At 41.1% G+C, this 27,574-nt stretch overlaps 1 protein-coding gene across 13 annotated transcripts in view; it reads left to right on the top strand.

Moving 5' to 3' along the window:
- Nucleotides 1-26,382, top strand: part of dtnbb (dystrobrevin, beta b) — a 53,571-nt gene extending 27,189 nt beyond the window's left edge. For 4 of the 13 annotated variants that reach the window (XM_020487646.2, XM_031828606.1, XM_031828607.1 and 1 more), the window contains 11 exons: nt 10,002-10,076; nt 13,685-13,790; nt 14,255-14,340; nt 14,965-15,078; nt 15,988-16,084; nt 16,739-16,759; nt 20,064-20,223; nt 20,348-20,437; nt 20,539-20,598; nt 20,815-20,842; nt 21,093-26,382. In XM_020487646.2, the coding sequence (XP_020343235.1) occupies nt 10,002-10,076; nt 13,685-13,790; nt 14,255-14,340; nt 14,965-15,078; nt 15,988-16,084; nt 16,739-16,759; nt 20,064-20,223; nt 20,348-20,437; nt 20,539-20,598; nt 20,815-20,828 (823 nt within the window). In that variant the 3' untranslated portion in view covers nt 20,829-20,842; nt 21,093-26,382. The remainder of the gene's footprint in view (nt 1-10,001; nt 10,077-13,684; nt 13,791-14,254; nt 14,341-14,964; nt 15,079-15,987; nt 16,085-16,738; nt 16,760-20,063; nt 20,224-20,347; nt 20,438-20,538; nt 20,599-20,814; nt 20,843-21,092) is intronic. The other 9 variants (XM_031828616.1, XM_031828615.1, XM_031828611.1 and 6 more) reach the window with 8 other exon arrangements.
- Nucleotides 26,383-27,574: the final 1,192 nt, after the last annotated feature.

Below are 27,574 nucleotides of genomic sequence, written 5' to 3'. Positions count from 1 at the left end.
ACGAAAAGAATCTCCAAGCGTGGTTACTTTCTCAACTGATAAAGTTCAACTACAGTTTAAAGTAATACATCAATTATTGGTATTTCAGTTGTGTTTGAGATATATTGACCAAATGATTAGGAAAGTTCGGAATCAATCGAGCAAATGTATTTATGAAGCCCTTTTTTACATCAGCAGATGTCACAAAGTGCCATATGGAAACCCAGCCTAAAACCCCAAACAGCAAAGCAATACAGATGTAGAAGGGATGTATTTTCTCTTCATAATTCACCAGAAACAACGATTTCACAGCTATTTCTTCAAATAATGATCATGGGAGGGCATGCACCTAGACCCTAGTGTTGACCCTGGAACCCATTGACCCGGGCACCCCCCCAATATGCAACACAAAGCTAAAAAGCTGCCTGTACTGTACTGAAATAAGTTTGAAATAGTGACCAGGGGCCGTATTTATACTTGAACAAATATATAAATGCAACATGCAACAATTTAAAAGATTTTACTGAGTTACAGTTCATAGAAGAAAATCAGTAAATAGAAATGCATTCATTAGTCCCTAATGTATAGATTTTACGACTGGGCAGGGGCGCACCCACTGGGAAGCCAGGCCCAGCCAATCGGAATGAGTTTTTCCCCCACAAAAGGACTTCGAGAGCCATGCGTCCTACAAAGCACGACCCTGCCAAGCCGCACTGCAGTGCAGTGCCTTAGAACGCTGCGCAACACGGGAGGCCCGTAAACACATTTGTGCACAGAATTTGTCCATATGAAACATTTGCGCGCGTGCACGAGCATTATAAAAACACCCACCATTAATTTTTGGGGGTGACAGTAGCACCCTTATTTGCTGTACACTTTAGAAGTATTAGAATTAGGCCAAGGCAGTATCTGAAGGAAATGACAATGGCGAACTTGATCAAATGTCTATGGCGGCATTAGCAGACTGTTTTATTTTGCAGGGGCATTTGCTGTTGCCTATCTGACCGTTTCTGAAAGACAAAAACAGTTGCAAATTGTTGTGGACCTGTAAACAGATCGTTTGAATTTAATAATGTTTTGCATTTACTTTTCCCGATCCTGAATATGCTGCACTGCCCGCTAATTCTGAAACTTTAAAAAATCTAATTACAGTAGGCCTAGTTACAATGGTAGCCTACACACTTTAATGCAAATGATCAACTGTCTGTTTACCAGTTAAATTCTACTGAACATTATAAACCGCGCTCCCTTTCGGGATGCATAGAGCAAACAGGTGAAATTATAATAGCCTATCTAATAGGCCCAATTATATAAATGAGAGATGCAGTTGGTCATTTGTTGTATGGCTACTTAGGGAATATGAACTATCATGGCAAAAAATTGAGGAATTTATTCAGCAATGGTTGTGATATATTATGTTTGCTAAATGAAATGTTGTCTACTCGAGAAATTTGACATGACAGTTTTCTGACGTAGCCTGTAAACGAAAAGGTGAACTGTCTGTTCTACCGTTATACTGCACTTCGGATCAGATCGATTAAATCAATACATTTTCTCACTAATGGCAAATGTTATTATATTTATCTGCCAGTTTTTTTTTTTCATTAATAAGTGTCATGATATATTCCTGCCCAAGGCTACTAGGCTACTTTTGCCTTCTTGCAATGGGAGTACTTCAACCACTAGATACGCATGGTCTAAAGTTTGCGGGAGACAAGCACATTCTCACATCAAGTTTAAGTTTTTATAAATTCCAACTTTTGCGTGAAAACTGGCGCATGCATGTTTTTGGGCATATTTTGTGTGGGTGCAATGTTTAGAAATGATGCCCCAGGTCATACTCACTGTAAATATTTCCACCACCCAACCTTTAAAGGAGTGACTGCTATCTGTAATGTCAGAATGCCACCTGTTCTTTTATTCCTTCACACATCCCCTTAGTCAATACTAATCCTATCACTGCCATTGCAATAGGAAATAGTTCTGTAATTCATTTAGCTGTGAGCGCAATGTGATTTTATGACAGCGATATTGACAGATGGAGAGTGCATTAAGTAGTAGATTCATTTTTATAGCGGGATGGAGGGAGGGAGAGCTTCAGTCGCAGTGGAAAAAAGATTCTTATAAACACATCAGTGTTAAACCTTTTATGTAAGAGTCTTCTCAACCACTACTCTTAATAATAGTGTTTATCCAGAAATAGGAGCTATTTTTGTATGCTGTATGCAGAAAGGTTTGATTATTTCTGAGAGGATAGTACAGTACTGTATATCAAACACAGCATGTAAAGTCTTTGGTCCCATGGTTCATGAGCTGAAGTAAAAGATCACTTATATTTTCCATATGCACAAAAAAAGCTTATTTCTCTCAAATGTTGTGCACACAATTGTTTACATCCCTATTAGTGAGCATTTCTCCATTGCCAAGATAATCCATCCACCTGACTGACAGGTGTAGCATATCGAGAAGCTGATTAAACAGTATGATCATTACACAGGTGCACCTTTTGCTGGGGACAATAAAAGGCCACTCTAAAATGTGCTGTTTTGTCACACAACCCGATGTCACAGATGTCTCAAGTTTTGAGGGAGTGTGCAATTGTCATGCTGACTGCAGGAATGTCCACCAGAGCTGTTGTTTAATTTCTCTACCAACGTTGTTTTAGAGAATTTGGTACGTCCAACAGGCCCTCACAACTGCAGACGACGTGTATGGCGTCGTGTAGGGGAGTGGGTTTGCTGATGTCAACGTTGTGAAGAGAGTGCCCCGTGGTGGCGGTGGGGGCAGGCAATAAGCCAGACACAATGAACACAATTGCATTTTATCGATGGCAATGGGATTGCACAGAGATAGCGTGACGAGATCCCGAGGGTCATTGTCGTGCCATCAATTCGCCGACATCACCTCATGTTTCAGCATGAAAATGGATGGGCCCGCCCCATGTCGCAAGGATCTGTACACAATTCCTGGAAGCTGAAAATGTCCCAGTTCTTCCATGGCCTGCACACTCACCAGACATGTCACCCATTGAGCATGTTTGGGATGCTCGGGATCGACGTGTACGACAGCGTGTTCAAGTTCACGCCAATATCCAGCAACTTCACACAGCCATTGAGGAGGAGTGGGACAACATTCCACATGCCACAATCAACAGCCTGATCAACTCTATGTGAAGGAGATGTGTCGTGCTGCATGAGGCAAATAGTGGAAGGTATTTTTTGGAAGGCATCTGTGACCAACAGATTCATATCTGCATTCCCAGTCATGTGAAATCCATAGATGAGGGTCTAATGCATTTCAATTGACTGATTTCCTTATATGAACTGTAACTCAGTAAAATCTTTGAAATTGTTGCATGTTGTGTTATATATTTTTGTTCAGTATACATCAAATACATAGTTTCCATGTGTTTGATGCCATTCCATTTACTCTGTTCCAGCCATGATTATGAGCCTTCCTCCCCTCAGCAGCCTATGAGAGGCCTGTTATGTATTGGGCCTTGGAGGACTTTGGATTTTTGAAACACCTGAAACAACTTTATTTTCCACCCTCCCCCTCCATCTGCAGGAATTACACATTCTGATTTGAATTACAGTAAAATCTCTCACACGCCCGCGCACACACACATGCATCCCTCCCCCCACACACACAGACAGGGGCTTCATGCATCCATTATTTTAGAGGGTGCACAAAGTCCCCTTACGATAAAAACATATTTTCACAAGTGAAAAATCACATGATTTCACATGTGAAATTTCCAAATGTTTTGCATATGTGAAATCACATGAAACCATGTGATTTTGGAATACTTCACATATGATCTGGATTTTCACATGTGAAACCATGTCTTTTTTGGAACAAGTTTCACATCTGGATTTTCACATCAGTTTTTAGACATTTTTACAAATGAATAGAAGATGAAAAGTCTTGAATCTATAAGTATTCTACTCCTTTGTTATGGCAAGCCTAAATACAGTAAGGAGTAGTCCCTCAGTCAAGTAGTCAAGTAGTGAAGTGCAGTACCTTGGGGTCACCGCGCTTTACATCGATAAAAACTGGAAACTGCATTCACACGCTCTGGCCGTAATGAAGACAGAAGAGGCACTATGCTGAAATGTGCGCCGAGCATTTCACTGGTGTAGCAAAGCAGCGGAACATTGAAAACAAAGCTACCACACTTTGCACAGGCAGTGCATGGAGCGTGATTGCAGCCTTCGAGACGTCTGCCTTTTGAACACCTGCCCGGTCTCCAAAGGTCCATCACAGTGTCCCTACAGAACAGCGGGTTCGACAATGCCCTAGTCAAATGCAGAGAAATTATTGGGCATTTCAAACACAGCAAGTTGTAAATAGACAACAGCAAGTTGTAAATGGACAACAGCAAGTTGTAAATGGACAACAGCAAGTTGTAAATGGACAACAGCAAGTTGTAAATAGACAACAGCAAGTTGTAAATAGACAACAGCAAGTTGTAAATGGACAACAGCAAGTTGTAAATGAACAACAGCAAGTTGTAAATGGACAACAGCAAGTTGTAAATAGACAACAGCAAGTTGTAAATGGACAACAGCAAGTTGTAAATGGACAACAGCAAGTTGTAAATGGACAACAGCAAGTTGTAAATGGACAACAGCAAGTTGTAAATGGACAACAGCAAGTTGTAAATGGACAACAGCAAGTTGTAAATGGACAACAACAAGTTGTAAATGGACAACAGCAAGTTGTAAATGGACAACAGCAAGTTGTAAATAGACAACAGCAAGTTGTAAATGGACAACAGCAAGTTGTAAATGGACAACAGCAAGTTGTAAATGGACAACAGCAAGTTGTAAATGGACAACAGCAAGTTGTAAATGGACAACAGCAAGTTGTAAATGGACAACAGCAAGTTGTAAATAGACAACAGCAAGTTGTAAATGGACAACAGCAAGTTGTAAATGGACAACAGCAAGTTGTAAATGAACAACAGCAAGTTGTAAATGGACAACAGCAAGTTGTAAATAGACAACAGCAAGTTGTAAATGGACAACAGCAAGTTGTAAATGGACAACAGCAAGTTGTAAATGGACAACAGCAAGTTGTAAATGGACAACAGCAAGTTGTAAATGGACAACAGCAAGTTGTAAATGGACAACAGCAAGTTGTAAATGGACAACAACAAGTTGTAAATGGACAACAGCAAGTTGTAAATGGACAACAGCAAGTTGTAAATGGACAACAGCAAGTTGTAAATGGACAACAGCAAGTTGTAAATGGACAACAGCAAGTTGTAAATGGACAAAAGAAGGAGTCGCTTGCACAAGATGCCACAACAAGATGGAATTGCACTCTGGAAATGCTAACGCGTGTCCACAGAAACCAACAACCACTGACAGATGCGCTGTCCCAACAGAAAGCTAACGTCACCATGCCAACCACAGCTGAACTGGAGAAACTGCGGAAGCTGGAGGCACTACTGGAGCGCTGCAGGTAATCGTCTCGATCGCACTATTAGTGTTATAATACGATTGTGTATGTGTGTGAGAGAGAGCTCGAGTCTGTGTGTATAACACGTCTCTCACAATTGACTGAAGTGATTTTATATGATCTTCCACTGAAGGTACTTGACTGAACTTCTGGGAGGGGAGAAGTACATTGGTGGGGTTGCCTGCTTTGTGCCATCTCCTTTTGAGTGATGGAGAGCTCCGATGATGGCCCTGCCTATGTGGTAAGATTCAAGCTGACAGTCACAACAGACCTGCAGAAACGCAAGGAAAACACCAACCTCGCATGGCTGAAGATCGGTTTAAGGACCTGAAGTGCCTTCCCAGACCTGAGAGGGGTGAGGTGTGGGCTTTGGTCAGCAACTTGCTGAAGGAAGAGCGGCATGCACAGCAACCTGGTAAAGCAACAGAGTCAGAGCCACCAAAGAAAGAAGCTGCCCTCTTGATGAGTTTGCCTGAGTCTGATGAAGAGGAGGAGTCCATTGAGAAATGTGTGTAGCGTTACAAAGCAGAGCCCAGCAACAACATGGAGGACTGTCCACTACAGTGGTGGTCAAAGCATGCAGGGCCACACACCAGGCTGGCCTGCATTGCATGGAGGTACCTGGCAACGCCTGCCACGTCAGTACCTTGTGAGAGGTTGTTTTCACTCTCCATATCGTACAGAAGAAGAGAGCAGCTTTTTCATCTGAAAATGTCAACAGGCTTGCCTGTCTTTGTAACTGGCTCGGTGAAAATAAGGAGGACAACTGAAGTGTACGGTCACAGGTTTATGTTCTGTGGAATTCATGACATTGTTGGACAGATTTATGCTTTTTGTTCTTTGTATCCATTGAGACCGTTTTCTTATAGCCAAACCTCCCATCAGTAATCGGGAGAACTGTCATTTGGAACGACTGATGCTTTAACAGTGCGTGTCTGTGTGTCTAGGTTCATGTTATCACAATGTTGCTCTGCATGCGGTCACATGTTCTCACGTTAACGGCACGTAAGATTAAGCCATCCCAAACCGTTGTAAGTCAAGTAATGAAATGGTATGGGGCATTTCAAATAAGTGGTACGCCATTGAGCGAAAATATGACCTCATCTGTGATTTGAACTTACAACCTCTGGACTTCAGGTCCCCTGAGATTTTTTTTGCTGCGCCACAAAGTCTGCAGCTTCCCCTACACATTCATTAGCTATAATACAGCTCTGCTGCAGTTAGCAAAATAGTGCCAGCTGCACTGTTATTTTTAGTTATCAGTTATTCTGACTGTTCTCTCATCATCGATGACATTTATTTCAGCAATTTGTGGGTTTTCTGTGGTTGTCTAATGTTGGTGGGGCATATTATTTTGTTTTCGTATTGCCCCATATAATCGTTTTTCTTGAGTGTATTTTTAACGAGGCTGAGATTTACTTTGAAGTCCAAAGTGTAGCCATACAGGTGAAATCAGTTATTGACACAGACATGGTGGCGTGGCAGGAAGATCAGAATGCTGTGAACCAAGAGGTTGTGAGTTCAAATCCCAGGTAAGGACATGTTGAATAATAATTACTGTATAGATAAACATACATAATGTAGTCATGTATTTCAAAGTGTGTTAAATATGTACATTGGAAACACTATGTTGAAAGTACTGTGTGTATCGTAATGTCCATTTTTTGTTGGCAGGGCATCGCTTGTGAAATCTCGTCACATTTCTTTATCCACATGTGAAAGATTGTGATCACATGAAAATCTAGATGTGAAACTTCATGAAATGTCATATGTGAAGTGTTCCAAAACACATGGTTTCACCTGATTTCACATGTGAAAAGCGTTTCGAAATTTCACCTGATTTTCCACGTGATTGTTTTTGTATTTTTTGTAAGGGGACTCTAAAATTGTATGTGTGTGTGTGTGTATGTGTGTGTGTGTGTGTGTGTGTGTGTGTGTGTGTGTGTGTGTGTGTGTGTGTGTGTGTGTGTGTGTGTGTGTGTGTGTGTGTGTGTGTGTGTGTGTGTGTGTGTGTGTGTGTGTGTGTGTGTGTGTGTGTGTGTGAGAAGGATAAAGGCAGAGAGGCAGAGAGGGACAGAGATGGTGAGAGAGAGAGTGAGAGTCTGACTCTGCATTGTCATACAGTCATGTGACTGCTGGGTCTCCTTGGAGACAGCAGCAGAGTAGTTAGTTGAGATACTGGCTCAGTTGAGAGCAGAGCGGACCAGGGTATGCAGCTGGCTACAGCAGCACTTGGATGGTTGGATGTATTTGGTTAGCCGCTAGCCGGACAGGTGCTTTCTACCCTCTAAAGGAGGTAAGTGTGATCTCATAGCCTCTCATCTTTGTCTTGGTTTTCACTGAGTCAGTTATTATAGTATTAGATTGTACATGAAAGTGCACGCGGGCTTTTTCATACAGTTGGAGTTCCTCAGAAATATTTGATTAGGTCATCAGCATCTTACTCGAGACGTGTTTGTGTCCTGTCTTGCTCAGATGCTAAGACAGTGTAGAACATTCTAAAAGATAACTCTGCCCAGTGTCTATGTTCCCGATTTGAGCATGAAGACAGAAATATCAGTGATTTCTCTCGTCTTTTTCTTCTCTAAACGTGATCAAACATTCTATTTTTATTGTTTGGGATTGTATATGTGGAGCCAGTTTTAAAAATAGTAGTTTAAAAATATGTCCCATGGTGTTCTTTGAATGTATTAGCTTGACTCTGGGGAAATCTAATATTTGATCTTCATAGTAATGCAAATACGCTGCTGACCCCCCCGAGTGCATACTCATGAGTAGTACAGTGATTGAAAAATGAATTCAGTTTCTTTATTTTGAGAAATATTGATGAATACTGATACAGTATAATGGTTATTCCCTTGCGTTCATAGAGATTAGATGGCACTTATTTTCCCTACCTTTCATGTGTGTACTGTCACGTGAGTACACAAACTAATGATCAGTTAAAGAACAGTGAACTGTCTGTGTGAACATACTAGTATTACTTCACTGACAGTTACTGTTATGGAAACTCTTTTACGCAATGGGAAGTCTTATTTATAGAAATGGTTCCCTTCCATGAAGGTCAAACATTCTTTGAACATATTCTGGAGAAACGTATGCTAAATTATTCTCAGTACGTCAGTACTCATGGCTGTTTAAATTGTTGGAGGCTTGCTGCTGATTAATGGCGAAGCTACAACGAGAGGTGTAGAGATAATGGATAAGAGATAGAGAAAGTGATATGGAGAGAGATAAAAAATAGTGAGAGTAAACATACAGTGTTCTTTTTTGATCATTTTCATACATTGGAGTGTGAAGAGAGAGAGAGGCTACACTACAGTATTTTAGGAAGAATGCATGAGAGGTAGCAAATTACTTTGCAACTGTTATTTTTCCATACATGGAATGAGAGAAAGACAGATCAGGAGAGAAACAGACCACCACTACTTTAGAACTGTCATTTCTCCATACATGGGACTACACATCTTACATTTTAGCTCTTATCCAGAGCGACTTATAGGAACAATTAGGGTTAAGTGCCTTGCTCAAGGGCACATCAACAGATGTTTTACCTAGTCAACTCAGGGATTCAAACCTACGACCTTTCGGTGACTGGCCCAATGCTCTTAACCACTAGGCTACCTGCTGCCCTGGAGTCTGAACTTCAAGAGTTCTCTTGTCCGAGCAGCAGAGTCTGCATCTGAAATGGCACCCTATTTCCTATATAGTACACTACTTTGGGCACTGATCGAAGGTAGTGCACTATATAGAGAATATGATGCCATTTCAGACACACCCAGAGTGAGCCAATGAGTCAGGAGAATCTAGCCAAACAGAGAGAGCCCCAGCCAGCCAGCAAGCTAGCACAGGACTGCGGTGCTGATATGAAAGCCAGATGGACTTAATAGTCTTTGTTTACTCTCCCAAATTACCTTCTGTAGTGCAATGTCACCTTTCTTTTCCCAGTTCCTCACCAACCACAGACTTCTAGTTTAATTAGATTCCCTGTCTGCTTTTGTTCCTCTTGTACAGTTTTAATTAGTTTTAAGCTAATCAAAATGCCAAATCTATTATTCTTTCATACAGACCATGACAAATGAACTCACATATACTGTACAGCACAATCAGTAGCAATCTTCTACATACAGTACAGTTGTTCCCTATTTGATAATGATAATCTCCAAACACGAAAGGTTGCATCCATTGATTGTAGTCTACAGTCATGATTGCTTATTCGTGAATATTACAGTAATGTACATGTTCATGCAAATGCCCTCTCTCCTCCCCTGTAGGGACAGAATCCTCAGATCTCCTTAGTGTATAATAGTATACGTATATGAAGTATATTTCTCCTACAGTGTAGCAATAAAGTCCTGTAATCTTGTGTTTTACTGTAGCAATGTTTCTACGTACTGTACAGTAGTTTTGTATGACGATTGCTTACAGTCACCATTGCATATTCATGATTCCTACAGTATTGTAATGCAAATGTCCTCTCTCCCACCCCAGAGTCAGTGTATAAGTCTATTTCACAGTGTAGCAATAAAGTGGTATAATCTTGTGTTTTACTGTAGTCAGCCGAAGCCAGTGGCCAACAATATGAACAACACAATGCTCATGTCGTCTGGGGCACCTACTCCTACTAAAAGGTGAGTTCTTCAGCATTGGCTTTGAATTGCTCCAATACCTATCATGCCTAACCTATTTCCAGAATTCCTTGCAGAGCATAGACCATTGTTGACCAACTGCTTCCATCCCCTTATGTCCTGTGCCCTTAAAGATGTTGCCAAGTCCATCCCCGTCTTTCCCTTGGAATCATTCCTGAGAAAACTCATTATTTGTTAGCTACTTTAGTGGCCCTGATCATAAACTCTTGATTGAAGTGACATGTATACATGGGTTCCATCGCGTCTGCTATGTCATTAGAAGTAGAAGAGATGAGTGGGTGTGTGTGTTTCTGTGTGTGTGTGCAGTACTGTGATGTAATCAGGCATTGGCAGAAGCTCCGGGCGATTGAGAGGCAAGATTCAGAACACATTCTCCTCCAGGAGGTCACGCGCACGCACTCACACACTATATTGCCAAAAGCTGCATATCAACAGAACAGAGAAATCCATTCTGATGTTTGGCGAAATTGGTTCCAGATTGCTCAAAGTTAAGTGCCAATGTGGATGCAAAGAGATGGTTAAGGTAGAGAGTTTGCTCTCTCATTATCAGATCAGAGGAAAGGTGTGTGTGTGTGTGTGTGTGTGTGTGTGTGTGTGTGTGTGTGTGTGTGTGTGTGTGTGTGTGTGTGTGTGTGTGTGTGTGTGTGCGTGTGTGCTAAGGTCTTGTTTGCGCAGCAGCAAGCCAGCCGGTTCCCTCTCAAATCCTTGTAGCCTGGCGTCTGACTGTGTGAGCTGACACACTGTCACATTTGGTTTTTAAATATTAATCCATGTAATTATTACTGTGTTCTGCTTGGCTTCTTCTGATGTGAAGGGTCTGGGAGTCAAAGATGTCACTACAGCTGAATAACAGGACTCTCTGCCTTAGCTCACTGGCGCTTAGCTGAATGCACCAAAGAAAAAAGCTTTACGTTTATTTTCCGTATGTTTTAATAAATACATTGAAGATCTTACTCACAATAGCACGATGAAAACAGTACGTAAAGTATCAACCACTGTTTTGTGTCTCAAATTATACAGTTTAGTATTTGTTTTTTGTTTTATTCCAGATTCCAGTTGATGAGGTTATCTTGTCTTTTTTCCTTTTATTCAGAGATGTTTTATTGTAAAGCTTAGTCCATCATAAGGTTGCAAAATTCTGGGAACGTTCAATAAATTCCATGGTTTTCCTGAAATGCCTGTTGGAGGATTCCCGGAATCAGGAAGGAATAAGCAGGAAATCCGGAATCCTCCAACCAGGATTTCTGGAAAACCAGGGAATTTACTAAAATTTCCATCAAGAATGGGTATTGTTGTAGATTTTGTTTGTAGAGGCCTAACCTTCTATTCCAGGTTCACACTGGAACCCGTCTGGTCCTCTCTGTCTGCTGACAAAGCATCTTTTCACTTCTCCAGCCTCTCTCAAACAGATTGCTCAGCGCTGCTCTTCCAAGGACCAACCCACCGACCGACAACCCACAATTTATGACCTAATACTCAGCGCCAGAAAATACAAATAATTTGCTGTTGGAGTGTTCGATTACTTTTAATTTGGAGTTAACTGACTATTGACCGAAACGCCACCAGATATGAAATCACAGACTCAACTGGTAGGCAGACTGAATGTTATTAACGAGGGGTGTCAATATTGTTGCCATCATGCTCAAGTCGAGAACAGTAACTTTTACAGTATTTTCCACCTGAAATACTTCGTGAAATTTGACATTGATTGCATTGTAATAACATAAACATGTGTAAGAGAGAGACAGATGGCAGGATAGCCATTTGATTGACAGCCCTGTGATTGTGTTGATAAACAGATTCTGAGTGTACAGTATATGAGCAGCCGTGTTATTATGCGGTAGGGCCTAACAACAACAACACTATTTTATTGTCCAATGGGAAATGTGTATGCTGAAACTCAAAGCAGTGCAGAATCAGTCACAGAGCAGTGTTCCTACATTATACAGTTTTTGAGCATGTTCTGCGTCAAATGGCATAAGCTCATTTGAACCTAGTACAGACAGAAGGGCATTGGTGACCGGCTGCTCACAGAGGATCAACAAGCCGTTTACACACAGTCTTGTCTGCTAGAATTCTCCCAGATCCACAGTATATGTGTCGTCTTGCCAACTCCAATGGTCATTGTCATGCCAAATTAGCATGAAAATGACATAGGAGTTGGCAGGACAGCGCAGTGGATTTGGGACCAGGCCATGAAAACAACCAACACAAACAGATCTGGGGCCAGGCTAGCAGACGAGGTCCGTCTGCGACCATAAGAGTTGGCTGTACAGCACAAACAGATCTGGGACCAGGCTATTGTCTGCATTGACTGGTTGAAGGAAACTCTGTCTCTGATGAAGCAGAGGCAGTAAGATTAATGGAGAGGAATAGCTAACAGCCCAACTCTGACTGAGCCAGTGTGGTTATCTTTCTCTTTTCCACTCTTATTTAAACCCTGGGACTGACCTCTCAGAACTCAATCTCAGAGTTAAGACGCAGGATATAAAGCCATAGTTGGTTTCTAACAGGACTGACCTCTCAGACTTCTCGGGCCGTTTTCCTTGACGCAAAAAGATTGGTAGTGACAGTCCTTAAACATGCACTCCATGAGACGGTGGAATGTACTGGGGGTATAGTCATGGGTGTGTAGTCATGGGTCGCACGTCAGCCAAGCTAAAAAACAAGCGGCATCCAATTTATTTCAAGCTGGGTTTTAACTGGACTGACCTCTCAAACTCAATCTAGACTGTGTTATAACTATTAGACAGTGGATAAAAAGCTGAAGTGGATATGAAGCTGTAGTTGAGGTTTTACAGATGCAATTTCTATCCATCCAGATTGCTGTTTAATGGTCTTAATCATGAGGGAGAGGGGGGGGGGGAGGAAGATCATTGCAGACCACTCATAGAGAGGGGATAGCATATGTCCAATCATCTGTTCAGACCATATGCCTCGATGAAAACCAAAGTCGCACACATATTTGACTTTTCCGGGTAAATGGTTTTGCAATGAGCAGCTGTGATGGAATCTGACATTTGTGGCCTGTTGCTGTATTGGGATTTGTGTTGTCTCCCTAAAGACTCATGGAAACCCAGGATAATCAGACCTTTTTCACACAAGTTCTTAATGATCAGACCATAGTGATGGCATAAGTTATAGGGGTGGCAGGTAGCCTAGCGGTTGGAGTGGTGGGTCAGTAACCGAAAGGTTGTTAGTTCAAGTCCCTGAGCTGACAAGATACAAAAAATATATGCTGATGTGCCCTTGAGCAAGGCATTTCACTTAATTGCTCCAGGGTTGTTGTTGATAATGGATGGCTGTGACCCCACTCTCCGAGAGGTGTCCACTTTACACATGCCTATAAAATAGGGCAAATATAAACACCCACCAAATGAATTTATGATTATATCCATGGCACTTACATGCCATTATTATTCCACATTTAAAATGTATGAAACATTATTGCTCTATGATCTCTATCCCTCACTCCTTCTCTCCCTCCTCCCTCCCCCTTCCTCTCTCTCTCTCTCTCTCTCTCTCTCTCTCTCTCTCTCTCTCTCTCTCTCTCTCTCTCTCTCTCTCTCTCTCTCTCTCTCTCTCTCCAGTGTCTTGGAGAGTCCCAGCAGGCTAGACGAGGAGCATCGTCTGATTGCTCGCTACGCAGCGCGCCTGGCAGCTGAGGCAGGCAACTCCACAGTGAGTAGCTCCACAGTGAGTAGTGTGTGTGTGTGTGTGTGTGTGTATGTGTATGTGTGTGTGTGTGTGTGTGTGTGTGTGTGTGTGTGTGTGTGTGTGTGTGTGTGTGTGTGTGTGTGTGTGTGTGTGTGTGTGTGTGTGTGTGTGTGACTAGTAGGGCGCCCCAGGGTGTGATTCTGTCCGCCTGCATTTAGCCTCTTCTTATGATGTAACACTTTGTGTAACTGCAGGATGTTCATAAAGAGATAATAATGATCTCTGCGCCCAGAATCAGATCATGTTAAGGCTGTTACCAGCAACTAAGATAATCATTACCCACAGTGTAGTCCGTTGATCAAAGTTAAAGGTGAAATTAAAAAAGTCTGAAGCACAGCACGCATGACTTTTACTTCTGGCCAGTAGATCATGTTTGATGTGTTACTCTCTTTTGTCCACTCAGTTTTATTCATTCTGTTTTTAATGGTAATTTTGTCTTTCAGCAATGTCCTCCAACAGATCTGAGTTTCAACTTTGATGCCAACAAACAACAGAGGCAGCTAATAGCAGAACTAGAGAACAAGAACAGGTGGGAATGTATTTGATTGTCACTTTATGAATAAACATTTTTTTTTTTTGAATAATCACTACTTAAAGTAACTGTCCAGTGAAAATGTAACTTTTAAAAGTTCATATTCTGTTAACTACATCATTTGGGTATGAGTGAACTCATCCTATACTGGCCAAAGCATCAATTGGAGAAAAAACACTTCCAAAACCCCACCTCAAACTAAGCAAGCTATTTCCTCATAGAACATGATGTCATATTGGTTCATTGGCTGAGCTGGCCAATCAGCTGTCTGCTCGCGTTAATATTTTAATAACCATTCTGATGTTGGGGTACGCCCACACCATTCCAACACAGAAAAGCTGCTTTTTAACATACGTAATACAAAAAAAACTATTTCACTCATATTGTAATGAATTATAGGTCATATTTCATAGAAATCTGGAAACACTGGACAGTTGCTTTAGATTGTTTATCAGGTAATTTAGTTAAATCAGTAATTATATGTATTGTATGCTCATAACTTAAGAATTTTGTGAAATATAAGTAAATATACTGAAATCTATCTTGGTCATCAGGACCTGCTTTCAAAACGTCATCGGCAGATTTTAAATCTCCATTTTGTTGTGTCTTCTGGTCCCTCAGAGAGATCCTTCAGGAGATCCAGCGACTGCGTCTGGAGCATGAGCAGGCCTCCCAGCCCACCCCCGAGAAGGCCCAGCAAAACCCCACACTGCTGGCCGAACTCAGGCTCCTTAGGTACCACATATACACCTAGATCTATTACCCACCTATATCTTATCTATATCTACTGTATGCTTATTATCGTCTATATCCATTTACATCTATGCCCATCTACAATCAATGTTATAACTGCTTGTTGCATATTTATACACTCTATAAAGTCATAACTACACCTTTATTAACTCTTTATTACTTATTGATATGCCTTAATAAAGTAAAGTATGCCTTAATTCCTCAGTAAACACAGCATGACCTATCACAGCACTAATAGCCTATGTGTGTGTTAGATATCTGTCTGTATTAAGGCCTATAACCCTGAGGTAGAGAGGAGGAGAAAGACAGCCGGGAAGCAGATGTTTGTGAGATTTTTGGAATGGTCAGAGAGATGGATAGGACTGTGTTTTCAGTCCTCAATGATATTTTGATCTCATAATGTGAATGAAGATAATTACCACGTTTGACCACCAGAGGGTGTTCAGACACCAATGGTTCAATTGTATTATCATCACAGAAAAAGGGATTGAGCCAGTAGTTGTCTCTTTCTGTTACCCCGGAGTGTAAGCAGCAGGCTCAAAGAAGGGACTGTCTGTGAGCATGTTGTTTGGGAAAGGGACAGATGAACAAAAGACTGACCAAAGTTTTACATCAGTGGTTTTCAAACCTGTCCTCTGGGACCCCCAGCCGTTCAGTGTATTTTAACTATTTCAGAGCGACTTGATTCCAATCGTCAACTAATCATCAACTGAGGTAGACTGAGGTAATTGTGAAACATATGACGATCCCAAAGAAGAGGTTTGAAAACCCCACTGTCTTACTTCAGCACGACGCCACCTGACAGAAGAGTGTGGAGACTGACAGGCCTTTCAGGAGGCAGTAGGGACTGACAGCCAGGTGTTGTGTTTGTGTGTGATTGTGGGACAACAGGCACAGGAAGGATGAGCTGGAGAGGCGCATGTCAGCCCTACAGGAGAGCAGACGGGAACTGATGGTCCAGCTCGAGGGACTGATGAGGCTACTCAAGGTAGGATAGTACTATGACTACAGAGTATTATACGCTATCTGATACACTATATCACGGTTTGTTGTTATTCTGACTTTCATATACTAACGCTGTAATACGTATTAGTTGTGTATCAGTATCAACATATATCATTATTGCTTTTCGTGTCATCAGGTATTCGTTAACATCAACCGTGAATCTGTTTTATATTTTATACAACCATTTAGAATGCTGCATTGATTGTAGTTGACAGTAGTCTGCCTCAGGGTCCATTGGTTACCTTGAAAGGATCTTACACGTATGAACCTGTCTGTTCTGTCCTGATATTGAAAGCTTTTGACTCTTTGCCTTTGCCACCGTCTGTCTGTCTGTCTGTCTGTCTGTCTGTCTGTCTGTCTGTCTGTCTGTCTGTCTGTCTGTCTGTCTGTCTGTCTGTCTGTCTGTCTGTCTGTCTGTCTGTCTGTCTGTCTGTCTGTCTGTCTGTCTGTCTGTCTGTCTGTCTGTCTGTCTGTCTGTCTGTCTGTCTGTCTGTCTGTCTGTCTGTCTGTCTTAATTTCTTTCTTTCTTTTTTCTCTCTCCTGTCTCTCGCTCTCTCTTGTTATCTCCCCCTCACTTCTTTCCTCTCCCTCACTGCTCACGCTTTAATATCACCGCGTACCATTGGCTGGCTGATAGGATGAGGAGCAGAAGCAGGCAGTAAGTGTCTCCATATTCAGTTAACTATACATTAATACGCTAATACAGCAATACAGAAGCAGACCCGCTCATTCAGCCGCCGTAGTATTATGTTTCATACTACTCTCCACACTCAAGGCATGTGCTGATATGTCTCAGACAGATCGTGTTTCAAGGAACTTAGAGTAGCATCGTTTTTTGTGTACATTTGACACAGTACATATGTACAGGAAACCATACACTAGACTACCTTATTATACACTGGGTGCTTCAAGCCCTGAATGCTGATTTGGCTGACAGCTGTGTTATATCAGACCATATACCACAGGTATGACAAAACATGTATTATTACTGCCCTAATTATATTGGTAACCAGTTTATAATAGCAATAACGCACCTCAGGGGTTTGTGGTATTTTGTTCATATACTACACCCCCTCGAGCCTTATTGATAAGTTATAACTTGGCATTGTTGAATGCTCGTTTCTGATTGGCTTGAAGGGTAGAGAACGTGCATAATTTCTTATAATGCACGGTAGAATTCAAGGCTATAGTTAATTCTGTTCTATGTTTGAGCTGCTTTTGAAAGCAAAAGTCGCACTGAAAACATTATTAGCATTGTTGAATTTAGATATTCATAATAGCAAGCTAGGACTGATGGTTTGGTTAGCTAAACTAGAAAATCTGTTTGTTCAGTTACCAAGGCAACTACCGTAGCTATGTAGTAAACTCCCTAGCTAATTCAGTGGACGTTGAACACATTTTGACCTGCAAATGAACACATTTCTAGCAGCAAATGTGTTTAAATTATAGTCATGGTATAAAAGGGATAAACAACTCGGGGCCCTATGCGTTATCTGGGAGAAAAAAAATACAACACCGTGGAAGGTTGGTTTCACCGCATAGCCCCTTGACCATTATCCCTTACATATTATAGTCTAATGTTACCTTTTTGGTCATTTCTATATGAGCGAGCATACATTCTAATCTACACTAAGTGTAAAAAAAATAATGTGATATCGAGGTTATATGTTGCTTCATGAGATATCAATTCTAGTCTGAGGTAAAGTTCTTTAGGTTATTTGGTGAGAACTCTGCCATGTATTCCTTTCTTTGCCAAACAAACGTCTGAGACCTGTTCCTTTCATCAAAGCTAACAACCTTCCCTCTAATGTGACTGCAGTCTGGCTAACCATCTGCTGCTTGGCTCTGAGCCATACAGTCCTGGACCAGGACAGACTTGGGTTCAAAGTAAACAGTGCTCAAAATCTTTCCAATACCTCTGTATTTGCTCTAGCCTGCCTGGAGTGCCAGTTGAGGCGGTGTTTGTACTTTTGGGACTATCCTATTTGTCCATTTTTAAGCTAGGCAGGCTCAATCAAGCACAGATAAAGTATTAGAAATTATTCAAATAGTGTTTGAACCCAGGTCTGGCCAAGGGCCCTGCACCAACCCCCTCCTCTCCCCTCCTTACCCCTCCCCACCCTAGGAAGGACACAGTGCCCCTTTCTCCAGGCAGCATAGAACCCAGGCGGCACATTACAGTCCCCTCTCTAGTCCCTGCAGGCAGGCAGGCTCACACATGGTTCTCATTAGCTTTCAGAGCAGTAAAGGTGCTGTAATAGACTGGGTGTGTATGTTTAGGTGTGTGTCGTAGGGGGTGTAGGTGTGCGTCATGTCGTGGGGGGTGTAGGTGTGCGTGTGTGTCGTGTTTTCTTAGCAAAGTTACAAAAGTGGTGGTCTAGGCCTCCTCTAATCCTAACCCTACCTATGCTGATGTTGGTATATTTCTATAGTTTTTGGATCCTAACCCATGGTGATGTTGGTATGTTTCTATAGTATTTGGATACTAACCGATGGTGATGTTGGTATATTTCTATAGTATTTGGATCCTAACCCATGGTGATATTGGTATGTTTCTATAGTATTTGGATCCTAACCCATGGTGATGTTGGTATACAGTATTTCTATGGTATTTAGATCCTAACCCATGGTGATGTTGGTATACAGTATTTCTATAGTATTTAGATCCTAACCCATGGTGATGTTGGTATATTTCTATAGTATTTGGATCCTAACCCATGGTGATGTTGGTATTTCTATAGTATTTGGATCCTAACCCATGGTGGTGTTGGTATGTTTCTATAGTATTTAGATCCTAACCCATGGTGATGTTGGTATATTTCTATAGTATTTGGATCCTAACCCATGGTGATGTTGGTATACAATATTTCTATAGTATTTAGATCCTAACCCATGGTGATGTTGGTATATTTCTATAGTATTTGGATCCTAACCCATGGTGGTGTTGGTATGTTTCTATAGTATTTGTATCCTAACCCATGGTGATGTTGGTATAGTATTTCTATAGTATTTAGATCCTAACCCATGGTGATGTTGGTATATTTCTATAGTATTTGGATCCTAACCCATGGTGATGTTGGTATACAGTATTTCTATAGTATTTAGATCCTAACCCATGGTGATGTTGGTATATTTCTATAGTATTTGGATCCTAACCCAGGGTGATGTTGGTATACAGTATTTCTATAGTATTTAGATCCTAACCCATGGTGATGTTGGTATATTTCTATAGTATTTAGATCCTAACCCATGTTGGTATATTTCTATAGTATTTGGATCCTAACCCATGGTGATGTTGGTATATTTCTATAGTATTTGGATCCTAACCCATGGTGATGTTGGTATACAGTATTTCTATAGTATTTAGATCCTAACCCATGGTGATGTTGGTATATTTCTATAGTATTTGGATCCTAACCCATGGTGATGTTGGTATTTCTATAGTATTTGGATCCTAACCCATGGTGGTGTTGGTATGTTTCTATAGTATTTAGATCCTAACCCATGGTGATGTTGGTATATTTCTATAGTATTTGGATCCTAACCCATGGTGATGTTGGTATACAATATTTCTATAGTATTTAGATCCTAACCCATGGTGATGTTGGTATATTTCTATAGTATTTGGATCCTAACCCATGGTGGTGTTGGTATGTTTCTATAGTATTTGTATCCTAACCCATGGTGATGTTGGTATAGTATTTCTATAGTATTTAGATCCTAACCCATGGTGATGTTGGTATATTTCTATAGTATTTGGATCCTAACCCAGGGTGATGTTGGTATACAGTATTTCTATAGTATTTAGATCCTAACCCATGGTGATGTTGGTATATTTCTATAGTATTTAGATCCTAACCCATGTTGGTATATTTCTATAGTATTTGGATCCTAACCCATGGTGATGTTGGTATGTTTCTATAGTATTTGTATCCTAACCCATGGTGATGTTATGTTATCAGACCCAGACAGGAGGCTCACCCCACTCTTCCCCCAGCCATGGGGCAGGCTGCTCCATGCCCATGCCCATCCGCTCCACCTCAGCTGGGTCCACCCCCACCCACACACCCCAGGACTGCCTGGCCGGGGTGGGGGGGGACGTGCTGGAGGCCTTCGCTCACGGTGAGTGCTGGACCTCCGCTGGACTATGTATTTAAAAAAAAAAAACATGCTTCAAAAATAGCTAGCAACTAAATGCCATGTAAATCACTGACTACAATCAGTGACGGTGTCCTCTGTCTTTCAGGTGTACCTAGAAATCTTCGTAATGATCTGTTGGTCGCTGCAGATTCAATCACAAACACCATGTCATCACTCGTCAAAGAACTCCACTCAGGTTAGTTGAAAGGTACATGACTTCCTGGTTGCCTGTGTTTGTTTTATAACTCTGGTGACGGAGGATATCATCTCTGAATTCTTTGGGTCTTTGTCATGAAGTAGATGATGCTGCAGAGGAAGAGGACAACAACATGAGGAACGGAGGCCTAAGGGACAGGGGTGAATAAGTCTTGGCTCAGTATTATGTTATTAACATTGCTTAGCTCCTGTATCAAGCTGTTTGAGATTTTGAAATGTCATTTCTTTGAAACGTCACTCTAGAATTCTAATTGTACTTCTCCATTCCAAATGGAAGAAGGTCATTGTTTGTGGAAATCATATGTGTTAGACTTTTATGTTATTGCAAATAACTAATCATTTCCCATTGTTTTCTAGCCGAGGCAGAATGAAAGGAGTGGAAAAGGTATGTATGAATATTCAGATAGCTGTGATATTGTCCGTATAATATCATCACATAGTAACTCATTAGTAAGTCATATTGTAATGCAACAAATCTGCCAAGCACCTATGAACAAAACAGAGATCAGAGGAACTTGTTCAGTCCGACATAATCGTCGAAATCCAAACTTCCTCTGTGAATATTTCTCTTCATGGTTACTTTCTACCCCAGTCTAAAACCTATCCTTCTTCCCTGTCTATCTGTGTGTCTTCAGGCACAGTGAGAGAAGTAAAGCATCGAGGGAGCAACAACCACTCCATCTATACCGGATGTCAGACTGGACATGACTGGAAAAGAGGAATCCAAATGAGAATCAGTCACAACAACCAAACCCTTCTATCAGGCATAAGCACGTAGAGTAATGCATGCTGTTATCAAACAGGATTTCACTGTGTGAACTACTATCAAACATGTTTATTACACCTTGCTGCGGAAAAAAGCAAGATGCTTCTATTAGCGAGTGTATATGTTGTTCTGTATAAAAACTTAAAGCTGTAATTATTATGTATTGATTGATTCCCCTCATCATGACTGCAACGGTCAAAGGTCTAAAGGAGTGGCTTGCTGTGCTTTCTCTCAACCCGTATTGTCAATAACAGACCATTCTGTGTGCATACCAAATGGCACCCTATTCCCTATATCGTGCAGTACTTTTGACCAGTGCCCTATAGGCCCTGTTCAAAAGTAGTGTACTAGATAAGGAATAGAGTGCCATTTGGAACGCTGTCTCTCTATCTGTATATACTGTACACATTATACATGACCTTGGGAACACAGCACTGACCACGACCTGAAAGCAACCTATTTTCATGATGATGATATGTTCCCTAGCCTTCATTGCTTTTGTATCATTAGAGACGGCTAGCTAGTATGTTTTCATTAGGGGTTTTGCATGAAGTTGCACTGTCCTGAGTCTGACTGGGTGTACTGTAGGTAGGTAGGTAGGTAGGTACCATGTTATGCCAGCTCTTTGTGGGTTTATCAGTGTTTCTCAACCTGTGTTCGGCGGGCCAGCACGGGTCCTAATGATGTTGCTGATCGGTCCCTCAGCTAGTGAGCTGAAACTGATTTAGTTAGTTCTCAAGTGCTAGTTTTAATCTAAGTGGTCTTCATTGGAGGAAGGGCTGTAGCTGGTCCTTGCAGTTCCCTGGTACAAAAAAGGTTGAGAAACGCTTGGTTCTAATGACTGCTAGGATCTGTAGTCCTGTATATTGTCATGCCTCCGAGTTCACATTGGTCGTGCCCCAAATGGCACCCTATTCCCTATATAGCGCACTACATTTGACCAAGGCATATAGGGCTCTGGTCAAAAGTAGTACACTATATAGGGAATAGGGTGTCATTTAGGACAGCCTGAGTCACATACTGCTGCTACTGCGTGCTCACTCTATGTCGTGAGACACCCTTGCAAAAATATGAGGGCTGTTTGTTTGTTTGGTTAAAGGGAGCCTAGTATGGGGGCTATTGTTGTCAATGCTAAACGTTTAATTTCATCAGGGAATCGTCCCTTTGTTATAAACAGATTTATTATTCTCCTCGTTTTGTCTCAATAAAAAATTAACTAAGCGAGAGAAGCTAGTAAATGCATCTTAAAGAGCATTAAAACTGCATGGGCCTTCGTCCCTAATTCACTAACTAGTCACTCAGTAGTAACAGTATTTATTGTCCACGTAAAGTAAAGAGACGGAGAGCATCTCAGGACGGTAGTTTAAATGAATATTATTATATTGTGTGCTCTTTCGTTCAAATATGTTGAGTTACAACATATCCACCTATACACCTGTACGTAGGTGAGGACGGGCGGTACAGAAATCAAAGTTATGCACAGATAAGAGTTGATTTGATAGCTTTATTTAGTTAAAATAAATGAGGACTGGAACATGTTTATGTGAGAGTTAATAGATAGGTGCTCAGGGACTGTAGATGGAATGTGGTGGTGGCTGGTTTGCATCCCAAATGGCACCCCATTCCCTACATAGTGCACTACTTTTGACCAGGGCCTATTAGCCCTGGTCAAAAATGGTGCACTATATAGGAAATAGGATGCCATTTGGGACGCATGTTCTGTGTGGTTAACGATTATGAGTCAGTAGCCTGGGCCCTAATGGGCTCCAGACCTGTGTCTGTAGGGGTCAGAGACTGATCATAAAAGAGCCTGAAGGGTAGCAGACAGCAAACCTGTGTCTCAATAATCTGGCTTTCTCCAAAAATGTGCACTCAAGCACTCTTCCACACACATTGAAAAGCATTGAATTGGTGTGAGCATAGACTAAAGTAGAATTTCCACCATATGTATTATATCGGTTCATTCCTTTTAAATAAACTGAGTGTACAAAACATTAGCGACACCTTCCTAACATTGAGTCGCACCCCCACACACCTTTCGCCCTCAGAACAGCCTCAATTTGTCAGGGCATGGACTCTACAAGGTGTCGGAAGCATTCCACAGGGATGCTGGCCCATGTTGTGTCAAGTTGGCTGGAAGTCATTTGGGTGGTGGACCATTCTTGATACACACTGCAAACTGTTGAGCATGAAAAAAAAACCAGCAGCGGTGAAGTTCTTGACACACTCAAACCACTGTGCCTGGCATGTAACAGATGTTAATCGTACTCTCCTTGCATTGCGTTTTGTTCAAAGAAATCACCCCAGCCAGTGGTCCCAGTTGGGCATCATTTATTATCTGTAGTTAAATAGGAAACAGCACATTAGTAGTGCAGGGCTTAATGATGTTGATGGCTGTCAATGGTAAAATCCCTTGCATCATATTTTCATACTGGGCATTAACAAAATACACCAATATAATACAAAATATAATGTGTAACTACCTGTGATTAAGTAGGAAATGGCATGCTAGTTGTGTAGGACTTAATGATGTTGATGGCTGTCGATGGTTAAATCTGTAGCATGAAAACAACTGTGTTAGCAGTGAGTTTATGTGACCGTAACATCGGTGCATGCTAGCTAACACAGAAAACATATACCAAAGCACATCCCAGAAAGCCCCCCATCCCTAACAGGTACCATATACCCACACATGTATACATCAGAAATGTACAGCAAACTTGTACACATTGTAAAATATAAATGGAAAACAGTATTCAGAACGTGACCAACCCCTTACATCACATTTTCATACTGGGGAGACCTGACTTTCGCGATCTCCCCCTATCTGCAAGAGGGGCCAATAACAACATTGTCATCAGAATTGAACCAACCAATAAGAATGATTGCACATTAAATACACATTTCTTTAGAGGCCAGTGGAAACATAACCAACTCTGTTACACCTGGCACCTACTACCATACCCCATTCAAAGGCACTTAAATATTTTGTCTTGCCCATTCACCATCTGAATGGCACACATACACAATCCATGTATCAGTTGTCTCAAGGCTTAAAAATATGTTTTTTTAACATGTCTCCCCCCCTTCATCTACACTGATTGAAGTGGATTTAACAGGTGACATTAATAAGGGATTGTAGCCTTCACCTGGATTCACCTGGTCAGTCTATGTCATGGACAGAGAAGGTGTTCCTAATATTTTGTGCACTCAGTCTACATGTAGGGCAGTGAACAATTGCTTACTTCAGGAGAAAGGACATATTATTGGGACATAGGGCAAGTCTAGTGTTGGCTAAGAATGTTGAATGACTTAGAAGAGAGAAATAGGAGGCTATTGCTGAAGTGCTAATTTTGACTGAGCATGTTGTTTTTGTGAATTATTGTCTGATTTGGCATAAGAACAGCTATATAGTAGCTACAGGTTTAGCGACAGAGGTGGACTGGAAAAGGATACCGACTTACTTGAATCAGGAGAATATTAGGTCCAATAAAACACATGTCTTCTGGTTGATGGAACTTTCTGCTGTTCAGGAGTTCCATGTGTCTCTGAAAACAATCACTGACATGGATAACTTCATAACAAATGTTAGGCTTAGCAATCTGAAACAATAAATGGTCAGATAGTGAAGAGTAGGGTTTGGTTCAGTTTGGTTTGTCATGATGTAACATGACAATAACATATGAAGGATAATAATTGGACCAGAATGGTAAAAAGTCAATGATATGGTACCAAACACTGGTTAAGCAATGACCTGTACGGAATTTGTACTTTGAGGACTACATTTTGCATTGATATGATGTGTACAGTACAGACAGCCTATCCTATCAGCTAGGTACAAGGTCTTACCAACCTATTACACTGTGTTGAAAAATAGAAGAACAAAAGAGTTTCTCCTTTGTATCCGTTGTTCTAAATGTGATGTTTTTCATTTGGTTATTCATTTGACATGATGTTATCATTCTGGGTGTTATTCTAGTTTGCTTGTGGAATTGAATCATTGATAATGATTTATCGAAACACATCTCATTCAAGTGAGCACTTGTCTTGCACATCAGTTAGTTGCCTAAATGATTAAGAGGTTATTATATGAAACGGTGACCAATATACTGTAACGTACAGCACAACATTGTAAAATACAAAACATAGAAGTTATAACTAATACAGATTAAGTCTGAGGGTTTAACATTTTGTTTCCTCTATACAACAATGTATATTCAAGACCTAAAGGAAAATTGAATTACTGAGATAGAACCTTTGGAAAAGTGAATAATTGTATTCTCTCTTCACTCCGGTCACAGATAGGAATGCAGTGTTATGATTTGAGTTTGTGCCTAGATGTTCTGTATAAAGTACTGTATAAAGTACAACCCATTCATGCAGATATAAGAATATCAGTCAGCCTTTTAAGTAGGAGTTTTAGTCTAAGTCTGTGACCATGTGGAAAAAGTTTATTTATGTATTGTTGTTCAGGAGGGAAGGTAGTACACTTTTATTCAGCCTTTACATTTGTGCCAAAATGTTTGCAGACTTTGTGTGTCATCATACAGATATATCTACATTCTATATGTTGTTGTTGTTGATGTCCAAATTTTGTCATGATATAATCGAGACCGCCCACATTTACATGGTCTTCCTTAATTAAAATGTAGAATCGTTACAAGTTCTAGAGCTATCAACAGTTCTAGAACCATCAACCGTTCTAGAGCTACCCACCGTTCTGGAGCTACCAAACAGTTCTAGAGCTACCAACCATTCTAGAGCTACCAACAGTTCCAGAGTTATCCACCATTCTAGAGCTATCAACAGTTCTAGAACCACCAACCAACCATTCTATAGCTACCCCAAATTCCTGAGCTACCAAGAGTTCTTAAGCTACCAAGAGTTCTAGAGTGATCTTCTAGCCAACAGAGGCAATAGACAGGTACATACAGCACTTTGTGATCATGTTTTTTTGCATAGAGAAAATGTGCAAGATGACGAACCACAAGCTTCCCTAAATGTTATTTATCTATCTCTGTGTTATGTACTGTTATGCTTCTGGTATGCATTTGTTTCTCATGTTCATTTTTAAAACATGGTTTTATGTCACATGACCACTGTCTTTTGTAAATAAAATGAATAAATTGTGAAATATATTAAAAGATTGAAACGCTTGATATACTTTGAAATGGGATGCCTTTTTGCAGAACTGTATATGGTGGTTATCATTTGCCCTATGTACTGCACTGTCTATGTGGCCTTGGAAAGAATATGACTGTCATAACCTTACAGCACAGTTTCAGTATACATAGTTTGCTATTTTTCAAGTAATTGAGTGGTTGTTGAAAGCCCCAAAATTCTTCCTGGGGAAAAAAACTCCCTCCTATCTGATGAGATTACCATTGGTCCCAGGGAGTAATATTCTCTAGAACGTCCAATGATAAACAATATCTCCTGATGTTTAATGTGCAGAAGAACTGTAATCATAACACACAAAGAAGACATCAGACCAGACCACACAGACAGAGAAAACAACTAGACACTTGGATGTCTGTAGATGAGTGCTATGTCTCAGGTAAGGTGTGTATGCGTGTGCATGTATGCATGCGTGGGAGTGTTTGTGTTCTTGTGTGTTGTATGTGCATATGTGTCTGTCTATCTGTGCAAGGGGGGTCAGTGAGAGCAGTCCCAGCTCCTGTTCTCCTCTCCCTCTGCCGTGGGTTGTGTCATCATTCTGCTGTCCTTCACTGAACCAGACCATGAGAATTAGAGAAAGTCAGTCTACTCTACAGGCGTGTGGTGTGATGTGAGGAGCTCCTGGCTCCAGCCATGCTTCTAGCTCACTGAACCACATCCACCTGCTCTCTCTCTCTCTCTCTCTCTCTCTCTCTCTCTCTCTCTCTCTCTCTCTCTCTCTCTCTCTCTCTCTCTCTCTCTCTCACTCTCTGTCTCTCTCTCTCTGTCTCTCTCTCTCTCTCTCTCTGTCTCTGTCTCTCTCTCTCTCTCTCTCTCGTCTCTTCCTCCCTCCTAAAGAGCTGTCTGCTCCTCCCCTGGGTTTTGTTCTGTTTGTGCTTGTAAGAGCCTCAGCCACTATATTATGTGTCTGACACTGACATAGCCTACTGACATCCTTCTGAAGCAACAGACGTACAGTATGTCCCCGTCTAGTGGGCATGTATGGAAATAATAATATATGATAATATATGATAAGTATGAAGAATTTGAATTACTATATCTGTTTAATCAATCCACTAAACGGGTCATTTAGGTCAAATCACTCTGGACAAAATGAAGACGGTCATTATTTGTTATTGGGTTTTATTTATTGGGATATTGGTCTTGAGTATTTGGCACAGATTTTGAAACAAT

This window comes from Oncorhynchus kisutch, linkage group LG7 (genome assembly GCF_002021735.2).
Source record: "Oncorhynchus kisutch isolate 150728-3 linkage group LG7, Okis_V2, whole genome shotgun sequence".
NCBI classification, from domain to species: Eukaryota; Metazoa; Chordata; class Actinopteri; order Salmoniformes; family Salmonidae; genus Oncorhynchus; species Oncorhynchus kisutch.
The sequence above is the reverse complement of the archived record's forward strand: the minus strand, read 5'-3'. Positions and strand labels throughout refer to the sequence as shown.